This window comes from Lampetra fluviatilis, chromosome 52, assembly GCF_964198595.1.
Source record: "Lampetra fluviatilis chromosome 52, kcLamFluv1.1, whole genome shotgun sequence".
In the NCBI taxonomy this organism is placed as follows: Eukaryota; Metazoa; Chordata; class Hyperoartia; order Petromyzontiformes; family Petromyzontidae; genus Lampetra; species Lampetra fluviatilis.
The window spans coordinates 3,465,133-3,483,226 of record NC_136326.1 but is presented as its reverse complement, the minus strand read 5'-3'; the positions used below and the strand labels follow the sequence as shown (position 1 = coordinate 3,483,226).

The 18,094-nt window shown below is 45.4% G+C and overlaps 1 protein-coding gene across 3 annotated transcripts in view; it reads right to left on the bottom strand.

The window, feature by feature from the left end:
• ERO1B (endoplasmic reticulum oxidoreductase 1 beta) overlaps nucleotides 1-17,800 on the bottom strand; it is a 40,751-nt gene extending 22,951 nt beyond the window's left edge. The window contains exons 1-10 of one of the 3 annotated variants that reach the window (XM_078878931.1): nucleotides 17,795-17,800; nucleotides 17,210-17,312; nucleotides 10,106-10,225; nucleotides 8,905-8,988; nucleotides 8,059-8,100; nucleotides 6,081-6,166; nucleotides 4,639-4,712; nucleotides 3,187-3,307; nucleotides 2,133-2,182; nucleotides 627-659 (exon numbers count right to left, since the gene is read on the bottom strand). In XM_078878931.1, coding sequence (XP_078735057.1) covers nucleotides 627-659; nucleotides 2,133-2,182; nucleotides 3,187-3,307; nucleotides 4,639-4,712; nucleotides 6,081-6,166; nucleotides 8,059-8,100; nucleotides 8,905-8,988; nucleotides 10,106-10,225; nucleotides 17,210-17,312; nucleotides 17,795-17,799 — 718 coding nt within the window. In that variant the 5' untranslated portion in view covers nucleotide 17,800. Of the gene's footprint in view, nucleotides 1-626; nucleotides 660-2,132; nucleotides 2,183-3,186; nucleotides 3,308-4,638; nucleotides 4,713-6,080; nucleotides 6,167-8,058; nucleotides 8,101-8,904; nucleotides 8,989-10,105; nucleotides 10,226-17,209; nucleotides 17,576-17,794 lie in introns of those variants that run through there. The other 2 variants (XM_078878930.1, XM_078878932.1) reach the window with 2 other exon arrangements.
• Nucleotides 17,801-18,094: the final 294 nt, after the last annotated feature.

Here is an 18,094-nt window from a genome sequence, read left to right as displayed (position 1 = left end):
CCAGATGTCCCGGATTGGCCCGGACTGTCCCAGGTTGTTAAAAGGTTTTCCTCGGTGTCCCCTTAAGCCTTTGTGAATTTCAGAATTCTGCGCCGGTCTGAAATTTTTCCAGCCTCACGCTCAACTCGTGATACGCCGAAAGGGCCAGGGCTGGCAGAGGTGTGGGCGGGGACTGTGAGCAATAGGCTGGGCCGACGTCACAAACAGCAAATCCACTGTGGGCTGAGCTATCAGTTGGAGTGCGCGTGGCAATGCAGAAGTAGACGGGGCTGACGGGGAGGGCCCGTGGGATCTCCACGTGTCCCCCCCCCCGGTCGAGCCTCGCATAGATTTTGTAGCTTTAACCGACAAATTGGATTCCTGGATGGCCCATATTTTTTTTTAGGAAACAATTTGCTCGATTTATTGTGCTAATACTGGTATGTTCAAACAAATCGGGCAACTATTCCATCGGCGTTCAGGGATATTACCCATCAAGTTTACAAAGTGGCACAATGTTAAGACGGTAAATGTGAACGTTTTTTATACAACGGGGAATTCATTGCACGGAAGCCAAGTCAGCTACAGCGAGCGCATGCAGATGCCACAAGTGTTAGTTTTTTTTGCCTTGGACATGCAATATTTACCACCCACAGTTAGACCCTTACCGTCATCTTCACCTGGGGAAATAAACAGGCAGCAGGCATTTAACAACTTTGTATGAAAACGATAAGTCAATGCATTTGGCAATAACACTGTCCCAAAAGAAAAAAATATACCTTAATTCTTCGTCAATAAAGTAATAACAAAATGGCCAAACAACAAAGATCCCCCATATACCCTTAACAGACTGTTGGGGCAAGTGCTGTTAGCGAGCACCTATGAAGGCCAGCACGGTACATGAGGGGGTTGGTGGCCAGCACCACGCCCGACCGCCTTTGTCTCCCTCGTGGCGATGTTAACACACCGCACCAGGTAATAAGTTGAGGACGAGTCGATGTAGGGAAGTCCCAGGACCGGTTCACTCAATAAAGTTAGACAAATCTAGCCACACATACACACTCCTACTGGATGATGCGATGCAACCTCAACTTTTCTTTCACACGGTGGCAAAAAGTGGGTTTTATTATCTGGAGAATATGGTAACAGTCGCCGTTTCAGGCAACAGCATTTGATCATGGCATCATAATTTTTATTGATGGCTCGCCAACGGTTTACACTACACATTACAGAGGTATTTGGAAGTGTGATCATCGCCTTCTGTGCTACGATTAACTGTCGATTGACTTTTTGCATGGGTTGAGAGCCCCACTGAGACCAAAGTCTATTTTGAAAAAAACCTCGGACCAAACACAAAAGCAACCAACAAAATAATTGAAAAGAACAACACAAAACATTCAGTGGAAACAACAAACAATGTAAAAAAATAAATGCAATTAACACAAAAAAAAAATATCTAAACAAATATCTGATATAAAATATTGGGTCAGATGTGATGGTGCATGCCACTCCTGTAATCCAGTGCTTTGGAGCTTGGAGCTTTACAACTGCTAAACCCACAGGGTCAAAAGGTGGCAGGAGAGGAAAGTGGGTTCATGAACCCATCTGTGTGCACCTTTGAGTGTCATACTCTCGTTTGGTGTGGGGTTTCTCTGGGTAATCCGGTTAAATCAGCATGCAAAACATTCCTTCTTGAAAAAGAAAGGATCTGGTCAAATAACCTAATGCAAGACCCTCCTCCCTCTCGCGAGTCTTGAGACTCATTGAGGCTTTCCTGGATAAATAAATGTCATTCTTATTTTTATTATCACACGAGACAATACAAATGTTTAAAACATTATACGGCTAAATATTTAAACAAGCAAGCTGAGATGATGATGATAACAATAATAAACCAGCTGTATTTTGTAAAAATAAAGTTATTTTGTTTAATCATTCGCAGCAGCTGAATAGTGGCCAACATGAATATTTTCTTTAAATTATTCACGTTTTGCAGTTGCCAAATAGTTGTGCGAGCTGTCCACCGACATGTGATGGAGGTGGTAGTGTTAATGAATTTTCTGCGGGACGCAATAACATTCCCTGACATTCGCATATATTTATATGTTTTCGCAAAACGGGTAATATCCATCAAGTGAAAAAAAAGGACTCACCGCGATTGGGTGGCATCAGTGGATTCAGTGGCCTGTACACCGAGCGAGGCCTGTACAAACACAAAAAAAACACATTTGCAACATTCGGATATTGGCAGACATTTGTACATTGCAGACTGGAATATGTCAGGCGTTGCAACATGCGTTTGTCTTCGGAAGTATTGAATTGTCTGTGTGGATGCCGGAAGGTGGCGGTCAGGGCAAAACACGTTTGCGTAGTTGCCGTTAAGCACTTTTGCTACGATTAGTCTCCCGAGTTTTTGGGCAATAACCCTTTGATCAAATTGTCTGGTTTTAAACAGGGCGAGTGCCAAATATAAACACAACTTTCTCCTAAAATTGTGTTAATATTGTACCATATTCTTAGGTTTTTTCGGTAAAGTCACGTAGGTAAAATATCAAAATTAATGAAAATAAAATAAAAAAACAAAAATCACGACGTTTTGGAGGCAAATCTAGAATATTGTACCAAATGCTAAAATCGTAATTGAACCTTATGGCGGGACCCCAGGGTCCCATAAGCCCCCAGGTTCTCACATAAACTGCTTTGCGACGTCATTTTATGTCTGTTGAAGGCGAACAAAACGGATATCTAAATATCTCATTCCATAAGAAATGGGTCCTATTTGTTTATATTGGATCATCGTTTCAGATTTAAAGGACAGGTTAACCTTGAATCATGATGCGGCTGATGGTGTACCATCAGAACATCAACAGGCCGATGCGCGCATCTCCTTAGTAATTTTTATTATTAAAGGCACTGACCACAGGCAGTGTGCGGCTGTGACCCATGCAATCCAAACTGTGGACCATATCGTAAACCACTGTCGCCTGCGCTCCTTGAACGACGGAGGAGGAGGAACAGAAAAACTTTACGAACTCTCTCCTTGCAGCCGTCTCGTCGTGGCTAGCAGACCTTGATGCTGACATATTGCTACCGTACGCAAGAATAAAACAGAACCTGGAGCCAACCATCGTCAAAGCTCTAAAACGTGGAGCCACGAGGGGGCTCTTGGATGGCACGGCACGAGGTGGCACCAGTGCTCGTTCTCACTTGAAGCAGTTTTCCTCGTAGATGCAGTTCCAGATGCGCCACGCAGACGGGCCCTTGTAGCCAGTGTAGCGCTCAGGGTTCAACCGCAGGTCAACGTACTCCATGTCGGGCGAAGTCTCGTCTAAAAAAGGTCCCAGCACATCACCTCGTCATCAGTTATTTTCTATCCACTGCTGGATGAAGACATCCCTCCACCCCCCTCAAGCCGTCACCATCTGTCACGGTCTCGCGACGGAACAATCCGTCTGGCTCATGCGCACGATCCGATTTCGATGCTCCGTCTCCTGCGGTTGATGTATTCTAAAGGACACGTCTTCTCCTTTAGCTACCATTGCATAGTTAGTCTTGACTATCAGTCATCGCCCCTTCCAGCGATGTGTCCTGCCCAGCCCCTGTTACTTTACTTTCATATATCATGAAAAAATTATTAAAGCATATTTCAATATTTTATATGCAATCCAAAGGCAACCACATCTGAAGACGTGGTACAAATGGACAAATAACCACGTGCATTTAAAGTTTGAACTTAAGGAGTTTTTTAAATTTAGAATTGTTTTAGAGTAGGGAAAAAGGTAGTATGATGATATACATCATCAGTATATTATCCCAAGTCCTTAACAAATCATAAGTGTTAATTACCACGTGACACATTATCAAGATACATTTAATCTTACCTGGTGAGAACTCAAAGAGATCAGGATAGTACCATTTGTAAGAGCGACTTAGGACATGTCTGACAGGGGGGGGTGGGGGTAATTGCCGTGTATAATTCCAAATTGTGTCATTTGCGGGTAATTTTGCAAATTTGGCAAATTTTAGACCGTTAAGCAGGTACACGATGGCCCAACTATAGTGCAGTAAGTCAAGGGAAGCTAACGTCCACTTTGAAGCATTTTTAAAGTTATTACACCGTCAGTGATAACCAGGGCGGCCGCTGGATTGGAACCGTGAACCTCTGAACGAGCGACGGAACGCGCCACCGTGAGGCCACGTCACCATCCGAGGGGCGAATGATAAATAAACCTTCCCCACCCCCCAATACTTCACCAACCTGCACGCAAGCAGCATGGGGAAGTACGGTCAAACAACTCCCACTTGACCGTTATCCTTGACTACAAGGACATTGGTCAAAGCCAAAACACCACGATGAAATGCAGGCCATAACCAGCTGCATTGCCAGCACAACAACAACAATAGCATCTGCCCTTTCGTCACTAAGTGGCAGTGATGTCACCACGGCGCTTGTACCAGACTAGGTACAACAACAAACGTACTGACGTAAACGGACTTGGACACAAACATTTAATTGGAGATTGAAGAAACCGATGGGCTAGGAAGCTCTAAGTTGGGGTCGGCATTAGCTGAAAATTACGGAGGAAGTAACATAAGTAGAATGTTATATTTGTATGAGTTTGTTGTATTGTGTGAGAGCGTGTGGTGTGATCCACTTGCCATCAATCTCACAAAAGTTATCCAGAGAATCATCATATCTTGCCCAGTCGATGAAGGCCACTTTGCTTTGGTCACTGTGGAAATAAAAAGAGGTGGAATATCACAAAAAAAATTAAAATCGACATTATTTAAAAACAACTCCAATACACGAGCAGAGCACAGATATGGGAGAGAAAAAACTATATAATAAGGAATATCATGCTCACTGCTATGGAAAATAATGGATTAGATTCGTGGCAGAAGAACAAAATTCAAGCCAATTGTTTTGTTAACAAACTGAACTTTACTTGCTTTGCTATAAATACTAATACCCATCATACCTGTCATCTCAGTAGGGTCTTAACATGGTTAAAAAGGTAATCCATTTAACAACGACACGGTTTCAGTTAAAAGTTAAAATTGTATTTGCTTAGCAAATAGGCTTTTATTACGGAGAGGCCTTGATGCTAATGTACGGTTTGCACAAGTGGTGAAAGTCTCACAGATACGTCACGTACAAACATATCTCACCTGTAGGTTCACTATTTATCAGTGTCCCGTAAATTTTTTTATATATAAAGTACAATAAATAACCTCTCATACAGTTACAAATGACACCTTGTCCACACATTAAAATAAACACTCAATTAACAGGCGTGTAACGGACCAAATCAACAACCATTAATCAAGACTTGTTCGCTTGACACGCTCATCGAGTGTAACGCATAAAAATTAGGTGACATTGTTTACAATGCATGCAAATTACACGCAAATTAGTTCTAAGCCAATGTTCGTGTCACAGGAATGGGAGAGAACGAAACTGTACAAATTGGGCAGACGTGAAACAAAAACAGGATGGCAAAAACGAGACAGAGAATACTCGCAAAATTTTATCGTGAAGATTCATCGAATCTCTGAGCATACGAATCATTAAATTATCTCTTGCATGAACAAAAAAACACTTTACCCCCAAATGTATATATATATATTTAAACCAAGCCATTAACACTACGATGTAGGTTTTTTTTGCGGTAGCGTTGTAAGACTTTCTGATGCATTTTCGCATTGCAACATGTTGTTCGGTGCGATGCCCGACGTTTTGCTCCAAGTGCTAGGAGCCTTTTCAGGAACATTAGCATCATCTGGCAACTTTACATAACCGAGGAAGAATGCGAACTGCCCCATGCAGTTCCTGAAAGAAGCTCCCAACACGTCGAGCAAAACGTTGGACATCGTGCCAAACGACACATTGTAACAACCCAAACTGTCACGAACAAGATTCGTGGTTCCAGGATTGACCTTATCAGCCACCTGCGTACTCACAAACCCTGACCATCAAAAACTCGACCTCGAGAGATCCCTGATGGGGATGATGGAACAACCCGAGAACACCGCAGCGAGCTACCAAGCCATCAACGCCCAAAATGTGACCCCGTTGCCTAAACAACGCGAGTGGAGCGTGCCTGATGGTGTTGTCGATGGCTCCCAGTTTTCTCGCCTCTTCGCACTCCTGCTGCTCCTTAGCCCAAACGTTAATGTCCTCCAGGTACTGCACACAGCGATAGGGTGACAACCATCGGCAAGTAGTAGTAGTTTTTTACCCTTTCAACTGGTACAAAAACTGACACCTTTATACAAGGCATCATGTTTGCAATAACCGCAACACAAGCAGTCAAAATGCAAACAAAAAGAAACAACTCTGATGATGATAATGATATGCACTGTCCTTGAAGTTGATTGGTCCACACCCGAGACAGCTTTCCTTAGAGCCTAGTCTCCATTGGTGTTGGACCAGATGACGCCAAAAGGCGTACAACTCAAAGACAGCGCATTATCAGAGTATTGAGAGCTCGGGGTAAGCATTTACACTATGAGACCTCCTTTACCAGTGGCAAAATATAGTAGTATAAAGGTGTCCGTTTTTGTACCAGTTGAAAGGGTAAAAAACTACTACTATATTTTGCCACTGGTAAAGGAGGTCTCATAACCATCGGCTAGTCACACATTGCGTCTCTGCAAATTGGAAGGGGCTGGTCAGTGCGACGCATCTTCCATGGTATGGACTCAGATTACAAGTGCCCAAAGGTGATGTATGGACGGTGTTTCTCAACTCCAGTACACAAAACTGGGGGAGATGGCGACAACTTTGACAGGGAGGCCTTCAACAAGCACTGATTTGATCATGGATGATGACGATGACGTGCTGTGTATCACCACAGTTAGTGTAAACAAGTGCGTGTGGGTATAAGTGCCCGAGCGTGAAAATGCATGCATGTGAGCTAGAGCTTGTGTGGTACCATCTTTTCCCTTGAGTGGTTGCCTCAACTCTCCACAATGGATGTAGATATAATTTCGACTTAATTAATTATTTCTCAGCTCACTGTTTATTTTTTTACGTTAGTCAATGGAAAAACAACAAATGTACAACTTAGGACATACAAATTTCACGCGATATTGGAGCTGGCTTGGAGTAGGCATTATCCATGTCCATAATCCTATATTAGTAAACTCTATATTTCTATTACCCCATGAGAACTATTCACAATTTTTTTGCACACTCGCACACACACTGCCGCAGTGACAGAAGAATGTGGCGTGCCAAGATAATTGTTCTGGCTGAAATGAAGCACCTTGTTCAACGTAAAAATAAAAAAAAATACATAAAAGCAAGGATAGTAAATGAACATCATGGGATGCAATGTGTTTAAAAAAAAAAAATGTTGTTTAAGCTGCCAAAGTATGACGCACATAAACTGGACGTTTAAATCCGCATGCCGACTCACGAGCGCCCAAGATGAGATGCCATTAAATTGTTCTGCTTATGTCAGGAAAACAATCCACTGGTAATACGGTGTAAGTGGGATATTTCCAGAAACGTGGTTAGATAATGGGCTTTGAGGAAAAGCTGAAAATTCCTACATTTAAACTTTACACACCTGTTAATTTTACACACAGGCTTTCCCGACCAATATTATGATTCATAATTGGTGTATTTTGGGTTGGAGTTAGACCGTGTCGGTATAATGAACTATAACCCTCTACCATCCGACGAAGCCAATCAAATGGAGCTGTCATGTGAGAAAATATGCCAGCTGATTTGGTTTGTACTTCCCCTCCCCCACACCTCCAATTATATTTATCACAGTTGGCGACGTACTGTGCGAAAGACGTTCGACATACATGCAAATAGACGAGCCATTCTGCGTCCACTGGGTGAAAATGAATAACCACTCTTAATCAGAGGCACAAGATGACGGCATGCGGCCCGCACACATGGTTGGGTAACATCATCGGAACGAAGGACCCTACACGTATTTAACGTTGGATAATCGCCGAAGTTTGGCCAACGTTTTGATAAATTTGCTCCAAATGAAGATACATACGTAGTGACGATCGCCTTTGCACAATAACTTGTCAGACATAAAAGTAGGACCCGCTCACCTTGTTGTGCTCTCCTCCCTTAATTCCGGACGGAACCTCGCTCTGCATTTTAAACAAAACGAAATCACGTTAAGTGCCAGAAACACTACATGCAAACACGTAGCCACCCCTTGACACAGATGTAGAAAAGAAAAAAAAACGTTATATTTTAGCAACGTTTTCATATTGCATAGAGCAAAGTTGTGCATTTAAGAGATTGTTTTCCAAATCGGATATAGAAAAAAAACTATTGACAGCATTTTGTCAATCCACTGCTGGATGAAAGCCTCCCCGTGCTGAGGTTTGTGTTTGACAATACTTTGCCACAATGGTCAATGAGTATTCATGAAAGGGTAACCCAAAACTGGTTCAGATTATTTACTTGCTATCGATGTGAGCCATGGTCGGGAAGCGGAACTCAGATCACCGGGTACCGATTGAGTGACTGTGCGTCAAGCCATCTGGCTTGGAAAACAGCCTGGAACAATTCCCACTGTGTGATCAACTCATGCGGCAAGGCTAAATTCAATGCACTCTCCTACCTCTCCCCCACATACTCTCTTACCTCTTTCCCTTCTCATCTTACTCTACGCCGCAGTTAACCTTTACTCAGTGGAAAGTCGCTCATTCTCCACCGCTGCACTCAGTCTGGAACTCTATTCCCCCATCCACCCATGCTGTTGACTCCCTACTTCCGTTCAAATCCACGCTAAAACCTTCTTTTCCCCAAACTGCCTTTGACCGACTACTGCGCTCTCGAAAATAAAAAACATGACCACTGCAACCTCTTGAGATGCCGTCGCATTTACTGGAAGCTCTTTGAATGCAAATTGTGTTGCGTTGTAATAAAAAAACTAATAAATGTACCGGCTTGCACGACTTCACGTGGCAATCCTGGATCGAACAGTGGCTGTCATCGTGCCAGAATGGGCACGGCCTCTTGAGGTTGACCTGGACAAACAGGAGGACAAACATTTTCACCATCAACTCCATGTCGAGTGCGTCAGAGTGCGATGATTTCCGCCCCCACGGCTTTACAAATTGGCAGTTCGCGCAGTGCAAGCGTTCGCAAGGGCCCACAACAAAAGTATTTCTCTTTGAGATATCCCATCGGCAACATCTTAGCAGCAGCATTGCTTCAATACATGTAAACTCTGGACCGGTTCCGACATTCAGCGTCTCATCAGCAGATATGGGCTCACTTAAACTAAGGCTGACGAGCTGCCAGATGCTTCCAGGCAATGACCCTTTTCTGTGAGAAATGGGTCTCGTTTGACGGGTAACTATATATTAAATACCAAAGAGATGTATCATTAAGCGTCATTGTGGATGTGTAAACAATACGTAAACAATTCTTTACGTGTGGGGAGGAGCACGGGAAGGAAGGCATTATTTACTTTGCTAATTAACACTCTCCACAACAACGCTGAATGACTTTGCGTTAACAAGCACCGGCATTGTTTACTCTGAAGCCAGCGTTGAAAAGCCTTCTACACGATGAGATGGGGGAATACGTGGGCACTCTCGCATGTGCTAAGTCAACTTCTTCATCATGTCCTTGGAAATACTGGAGGGGAGGGGGTAAGGTGCCAGTCTTCTTAACAAAAACCTTATTTCCACGAAGACCAAATGTAGCCAAATTTACAGCTTGGTAATGTTCATTTATACACATTTTTGTTATCATACAAAACAAATGTAGGCGATATATTTACGTTATGAAGCTACAAGACAATTCTGGAACGCAGAAGACAAAGCTACACCTGTTACTATACAACCCAGAGCACTGTGACAACAAGTCGGCAGCACTTTTGCACGCAGAATGCAAACTTGACAAGTTTCTAGATTTTTCCATTCATTTGCGGTCCTCGAAAAAACACGTGCGTTACATGTGGGACACGGTACATCTGTTGACGTTATTTCAAGGGCACGCCGTACATAGCCCAACGCACGAAAAGAGAAATGCGCAAACCTTTATGTAATGGAGAACCAGCATATATATTCAAAGTGAAAGAAAACACAAGGGGACAATGTGTAATATTGCTGTGCGGAGATGATAAAAAAAAATGACCCTGTAGTAGCGGAAGTAGTCCTTCTCCAGTAGGTTCCACAGTTTGGGGAAGAGCTTGTAGTTGTTGAATTCGTCGATGCTTTCAATGTCGCAGGAGCAGTCGTCAAGCACTCCGCTCAGCTGGTGGTGAAAAAAACGGATAATTTAACTTATAATCAGGATCACAATCATCAGCCACGTATGTATGTGTCATGATCATCAGTAATGGTTAATCCACTCCTGGATGACGGCTTCCCAGAGTGGCCACCATCTCCCGTGACCCTGCAATGTAACAATCCACCTGCGCACGAGTTGATTTCATCGCTCCATCTCCCTTGGAAGACATCTGCCTAACAGGGCAATTCACGTAAACATAAAAACTAGTTATTTAGAGAAATGCTACAAATAAAAAAAACACAAATCACAAAATTGGTCAGTTGCATAATGTTTCACATGCAGGAACCATTGAAAGGTTCCTCATTGGTAGTGACTAGTATGCCACAGGAGATCACTGCCACAATAGAAAATGAGAACACACACACCAGGGGAAGAGGGTAGGGATGAAGATTTGGACTCGTGGACAACCTCTCTGAAGTGATAATTGTTTTTTTACCCTTCTATCTGGCAACAAAACTGACACCTTTTTTACAAGGAGGCATGTGTGCATAGACCACAATACCTGCAGTCATAATGCAAACAAAAAACATAACTCTGATAATATATGCACTGTCCTTGAAGTTGATTGGTCCACACCCGAGACAGTTTTCCTTAGAGCCTAGTCTCACATGGGTTGGACCAAAAAAAGTGCGCCTTTTGGCGTCATCTGGTCCAACCCATGTGAGACTAGGCTCTAAGGAAAGCTGTCTCGGGGGTGGACCAATCAACTTCAAGGACAGTGCACATTATCAGAGTTATGTTTTTTGTTTGCATTATGGATGCAGGTATTGTGGTCTATGCAAACATGACTCCTTGTAAAAAAGGTGTCAGTTTTGTTGCCAGATAGAAGGCTAAAAAAACAATTATCATATTTTTTACTGGCAAATGAGGTTCCAAAACCTCTCTGAAGCTTTCCCTTTCCCCAGTAGTTTTTCTTGCCTATCGACCATCAACCTCCATTTAGTAATAAGAATGACAAGTTATGTAAATGAAGTTAATAACAAAGGACCATCGCCCAAATCATAAACCTATTCATCTTCTTGGCTCTTTCGGTAAAGTCACGTAGAAGGGAAATAATAAAACATCATAAAATAATTCTCACGACGTTTCGGCCACAACGCAAGCAGCCGTCCTCAGGTGAAGAACAGGTCTGTGGGGAAGACAGCGTCTTTATTATTTTATTATTTCCCTTCTACGTGACTTTACCGAAAGAACCAAGAAGATGAATCCCTGCAGTCACGAAAGCTTTAAATCGAAACATAAACCTATTATAAATATATTCCTATCATCAGCAACGGTCACTCCACTGCTGGATGAGGGCCTCCCAAAGCCGCCCCCATGTGTCACGTTGACAGGATTCCACGCTGGGCTAGATGTCTTCGAAGACGCGGGAGTGCCCACCCCTTACCCCACCACGACCGAAGCTGTGGCATGTCACAGGAGATCACTGGCACAATACAAATTGTGGACACATACACACCGGGGGGAAAGGGTAGGGACGCAGATTAGGATGAGTGGACATCCTCTCTGGCACTTTCCCCTTCTAAGTAGTTTTTCTTGCCTATTGGCCACCAACCCTTTTAGTAAAGTGTCCTCCCACCCCCCCAAAGCGCGATTATTTTTCTTTACAGTTTTAATGGTGTAATTTGACATGTGGAAGTTCTCTAATCCATGTTCCTCCTACAGTCTCTAAATTTCACAACACAAATTTCATTGCTACAAAAAAATGACACGAAGGAGAAAGATTACAGAATATTTCTGTTTCAAACAATAATGTAACATAATTATGAGTGGTGATCTTTAATTTCAGGTTTCAGCAGCCTTGAATGTATTTGATTTTTTTTTATGACCCAGGTTACTCTTGTAAATTAGACTATCCTGGTCTCCTTGAGTTCACCAACCTGGTTAAACAAAATCAAGCTTTTAACTAAAATTAATATTTCATTTTTATTCACGTATATATTCACACACGCAGTCATGCCCAAATAAAGTCGTAACATGAATATTAACGGTGACGTGTTCGTCAGACATGCAATACAACATATGGCGAAGTTCACAAAGACAATCCATACGTAGTACAAAGATATAAACACTCAACGCATATCCAACTCGCGTCAATTTCCTTACACATGAAGGTGTAAAAAGACAACGGTACAGTTCTGGAGGCTGAGGCAAAGCCTAATTATTTTGACGTGGCATACAGTCCGTAAATCTCATTCCGACATTTCACCTCGTCGAAGATGGGTTTACTTTGGAAAAGAGGGGAAAGGACTGTGGAGAAATGAAGACAAAGAGAGTAGGTAAGCTTTCTTCTAACCAATACATCATCATGCTCGTCGATGAGCCCAAACCAGATAATTTACGAGTAGGTACCACCGAGGTGATTTCAGCGCAGTGGCTCAAATTTCTTTATGTGACCAATAATAGTGAGTTATATGTGAGAAGCATTTGAAATGAGTGGAATTATCAAGTAATGAACTTTCATTAGCTGTATAATTACATTGATGTTACTAAAGTTTTGCTACCTCGGGTGGTATAAATTTCTGCTCTGGTCGATGGCTGATGTGGTGCCTGGACACAGAGGTTAATGATGATAATGATGATCGAGGTAATATTGCTAAGACGAGACTGGTATAAATGAATTTAGTGCACAAATACCCACAGTAAACACACCATTATTGCAAGAGTTAAGACATATCAAGCAAGCTGTTGTAGAATTAGAGTTTTCATAAAACAAGAATTTTGCTTCTTAATATGCGTGCCGTACAAAGTAAAGTAAAACCTTTACTGGATATAAACACAAGTTTACGATCAATGAGCACGTTATTGATCTTACCGAATAAACAGAAGAGTTCATATTTTCAATTATATCTATAAATGTACACGTTACACAACATTTAAAAAATATATTTCATCCTCAACATATGGGAAGGTCAAAAAGTGTTCTTCTGACCAGGAGAAATGAATAAATGAGATGAATGATAAAACAAATATGTATTTGGCAAAAAAAAAATTGTGTTGATATTCCAGTCAATGGGAAAAATACAAAGTTAATATTTGTTTATTTTGTGCCCAGTATATATTTTTTTATGAAAGCAAATGTTAAACATTAACAACATGGGCACTTGCAATATACACTGCCAAACCACTGGAAAGTTCCACAGTATGTTTCGAACGCTAAGCACTACCAGTATTTTACTGAAGAGGTTTTTACTGGTAGGAACCTCCTGGTTACACCAGCCCACAGGGGATTATTGTGTCCGTCCGTCGTGCATCCAAAAATGGGAGGGGTGGGGCTGGGTGGAGAGGGGAGGGTGGGGAGGGGCTGGGTGGGGAGGGTTGTTCTGGGTGGGGAGGGGCTGGTCACCCCGTGGTGCCCTTATAAAACTCAACGTTTAACCTACTCACGCCGGCTTGTGCCCGCCCTCACAGTCGGGCATATTTGCGGAATACACCACGCCGCCGTTGACCCTGGCCATTGACCGAGCAACCCAACGTTCCTACCAGCTCCCTCCGCAGGAATGTGTTTGAAACCTTGTTGCTGTAAATCTCGCCGGCGTGTTTCTCAGGTTGTGCCGTGTACTGTTTCGACGCGATGTCCGACATTTCGCTACACGTGCTGGGGAGCTTCCCCCAGTTTCCAAAGTTTCTGAAGAAGCTCCCCCCCCCCCCGACTTTGGTCTGATGATCCTTTAAAGCATCCGCTTTGGTCCACGATCCGGATTCAGTTTTGGATCATGGAACCAACATACCACCGCCCAACTTGGTTACAAATTATATTTGAAAGCAGTGGTTCTCAACATTTTTAGAATGACAGCAACCCCCCCAATCAAGACCACTGGGGGTTCTCACATTTGCAGCCCCCCCACCCAAAAAAAAACACAACAAAGCTTACTAAGGCCATAATGCACCGAGAGCTCACATGTCCGTCCATGCCCCTAGTCATCAATCCTGGGTAAAAAAAAAAGGCATTTGTTTCATGTTGTGCATTGGTGTTTTGTTGTGTAAACACATTGGAAACTTCTCCTGCACGGTATCCACGCCAGTCTGCACCCTTCCTTAAAGGCTTTTTCAACCCCCAACCCCCACTAGTTGAACACTTTTGCTTTTAAAGTCTACCTCATAGAGAGAGAAGTTGGTAATTTTACCAAACATCTGAATATGTTCGATGATGCCAATTCACAATTGGTCACCTTTCGGTCTGAGAAATTTTCTCAGTCCCCACTTTACAGCGAGGTCATCGATTATTTTTGCTAACATCTGCATTTTGGTCGTGGAACTCAGGCAAACATTTGGCAAGCTCAAGGCTGATGTAACAGGCGGGTAGGGTAACTGCATTGGCAGTAGTGCACAAATACCAAAAACCACGCCACAATTATACAGTACTCTATAGCAACATTTCCTCATGACAGGAGCAGTGGAAAGGGTTCGCAAAGGCAGTGGCGCAGTGATTAATCAGCACGGGCATCCAGAGTTCAATTCAGGGCCACGGATAAATTTCAACCGGCCCTGGCCTACCCGAAGCCCCGCAACCAGCACTGACCAAGCGTGGTGAAGTATGGTCGAACAAATCACACGACCTCCATTTAGTAGTAATGATTACGAAAGGCTGCGCATTAAGTTAATAACAAGGTACCATTGCCCAAAATCACCAACCTATTATATACTGTGTATGTTTATCCATAATCAGCCATGACCACTCCACTGCTGGATGAGGGCCCCCCAAAACCCCCCCATTTTCAAATAAGCGGGGGGAGGTGCCCACTCTTCACCTCACCACCACTGTAGCTGCAGCAAGGGGTGAGTGGGGGGGTGGTCACTCTTCACCTCACCACCACTGTAGCTGTAGCAAGGGGTGAGTGGGGGTTGCCACTCTTCACCTCACCACCACTGTAGCTGTAGCAAGGGGTGAGTGGGGGGGGTGCCCACTCTTCACCTCACCACCACTGTAGCTGCAGCAAGGGGTGAGTGGGGGGGTGGTCACTCTTCACCTCACCACCACTGTAGCTGTAGCAAGGGGTGAGTGGGGGTTGCCACTCTTCACCTCACCACCACTGTAGCTGTAGCAAGGGGTGAGTGGGGGGGGTGCCCACTCTTCACCTCACCACCACTGTAGCTGCAGCAAGGGGTGAGTGGGGGGGTGGTCACTCTTCACCTCACCACCACTGTAGCTGTAGCAAGGGGTGAGTGGGGGTTGCCACCCTTCACCTCACTACCACTGTAGCAAGGGGTGAGTGGGGGGGTGGTCACCCTTCACCTCACCACCACTGTAGCTGTAGCAAGGGGTGAGTGGGGGTTGCCACCCTTCACCTCACTACCACTGTAGCAAGGGGTGAGTGGGGGGGTGGTCACCCTTCACCTCACCACCACTGTAGCTTTAGCAAGAGGTGAGTGGGGGTTGCCACCCTTCACCTCACCACCATTGTAGCTGTAGCAAGGGGTGAGTGGGGGTTGCCACCCTTCACCTCACCACCATTGTAGCTGTAGCAAGGGGTGAGTGGCCACTCTTTACCTCACCACCACTGTAGCTGTAGCAAGGGGTGAGTGGGGGTTGCCACCCTTCACCTCACCACCATTGTAGCTGTAGCAAGGGGTGAGTGGGGGGTTGCCACCCTTCACCTCATCACCACTGTAGCTGTAGCAAGGGGTGAGTGGGGGTTGCCACTCTTTACCTCACCACCACTGTAGCTGTAGCAAGGGGTGAGTGGGGGGTTGCCACTCTTCACCTCACCACCACTGTAGCTGTAGCAAGGGGTGAGTGGGGGGTTGCCACCCTTCACCTCACCACTACTGTAGCTGTAGCAAGGGGTGAGTGGGGGTACCCACTCTTCACCTCACCACCACTGTAGCTGAAGCAAGGGGTGAGTGAGTGGCCACTCTTCACCTCACCACCACTGTAGCTGTAGCAAGGGGTGAGTGGGGGTGGTCACTCTTCACCTCACCACCACTGTAGCTGTAGCAAGGGGTGAGGGGGGTTGCCACCCTTCACCTCACCACCACTGTAGCTGTAGCAAGGGGTGAGGGGGGTTGCCACCCTTCACCTCACCACCACTGTAGCTGTAGCAAGGGGTGAGTGGTGGGTGGTCACTCTTTACCTCACCACCACTGTAGCTGTAGCAAGGGGTGAGGGGGGTTGCCACCCTTCACCTCACCACCACTGTAGCTGTAGCAAGGGGTGAGGGGGGTTGCCACCCTTCACCTCACCACCACTGTAGCTGTAGCAAGGGGTGAGTGGGGGGTGCCACTCTTCACCTCACCACCACTGTGCTGTAGCAAGGGGTGAGGGGGGTTGCCACCCTTCACCTCACCACCACTGTAGCTGTAGCAAGGGGTGAGGGGGGTTGCCACCCTTCACCTCACCACCACTGTAGCTGTAGCAAGGGGTGAGTGGGGGGTGCCACTCTTCACCTCACCACCACTGTGCTGTAGCAAGGGGTGAGGGGGGTTGCCACCCTTCACCTCACCACCACTGTAGCTGTAGCAAGGGGTGAGGGGGGTTGCCACCCTTCACCTCACCACCACTGTAGCTGTAGCAAGGGGTGAGTGGGGGGTGCCACTCTTCACCTCACCACCACTGTAGCTGTAGCAAGGGGTGAGGGGGGTTGCCACCCTTCACCTCACCACCACTGTAGCTGTAGCAAGGGGTGAGTGGCCACTCTTTACCTCACCAACACAAACTACAATGTTTAATTACCACGGTGTTACGCATTTCTTGGGTGAACCGAGGCCGAATGGTTTTGTGGATTTAATATATATATTTTTTAAACATTACAGCCCAGCAACAACAATGCCGGCGCCGGTTACAGGTTTGGTAATAACATTATACACACAGCGAATGTTTAAATGCTCGCCGAAAATAAAAAATAAAAACACAAACACATCCCCCCTCCCCTCTCACAGTACGCGGACACAACAACAACAGCAGCACCAACAACAACAAGTGACATAATGATACTGTAACGTGTTTACCTTGCAGCTGATGTCGCAGGTCAAATGCGCGCAGGCGAGAAGTGCCGGCCACACGCACAGACAGCCCAGCAAGCCCCTCACCACGCGTCCACCTCCTCCTCCTCCTACCATCTTTCTCCTTCTCACTTCACGACTCCTTCCTTGCTCCACCTCGCTCTCTCTTTTAGCTCTCCCTTCGCTCTCCCTTAGCTCTCTCTTCGCTCTCCCCTCTCGCTCCCTCGCTCTCTCCCTCCCTCCGCTCTCTCTGCGCTCTCTCTTCGCTCTCCCCTCTCTCCCTCCGCTCTCTCTGCGCTCTCTCTTCGCTCTCCCCTCTCTCTCCCTTCGCTCTCTCTGCGCTCTCTCTTCGCTCTCCCCTCTCTCTCCCTCGCTCTCACTACGCTCTCTCTTCGCTCTCCCTTTTTGCTCTCCCCTCTCGCGCGCTCCCCCCTCTCTCTTTCCTCTCTCCCCGTGGAAGCAACGAGACCCTGCCCCCTTCTCCACCGTCTCCACCAATCAGCGGAGCCCACCTGGCAGCTCCTCCCACCCCGCTCATCTCACCCCCACCCACGCACCCACCCCGAACGTGACGCGGCGAGGAAGGGCGCGACCATCTTGCTCAGGGTTGGCTTTGAATACATGGAGGGGGGGTTAGACTGGACTTGACTCCCATGGTAAAACTGGACTCTCATGGTAAAACTGGATTCCCATGGTAAAACTGGACTTACCATGGTAAGACTTGACTCCCCATGGTAAAACTGGACTTCCCATGGTAAAACTGGACTCCCATGGTAAAATTTGAATTATGGTAAATCTGGACTCCCATGGTAAAACTGGGCGAACCATGGTAAACTGGACTTCCATGATAAACTTGACTTACCATGGTAAAATTCGACTCCCATGGTAAAA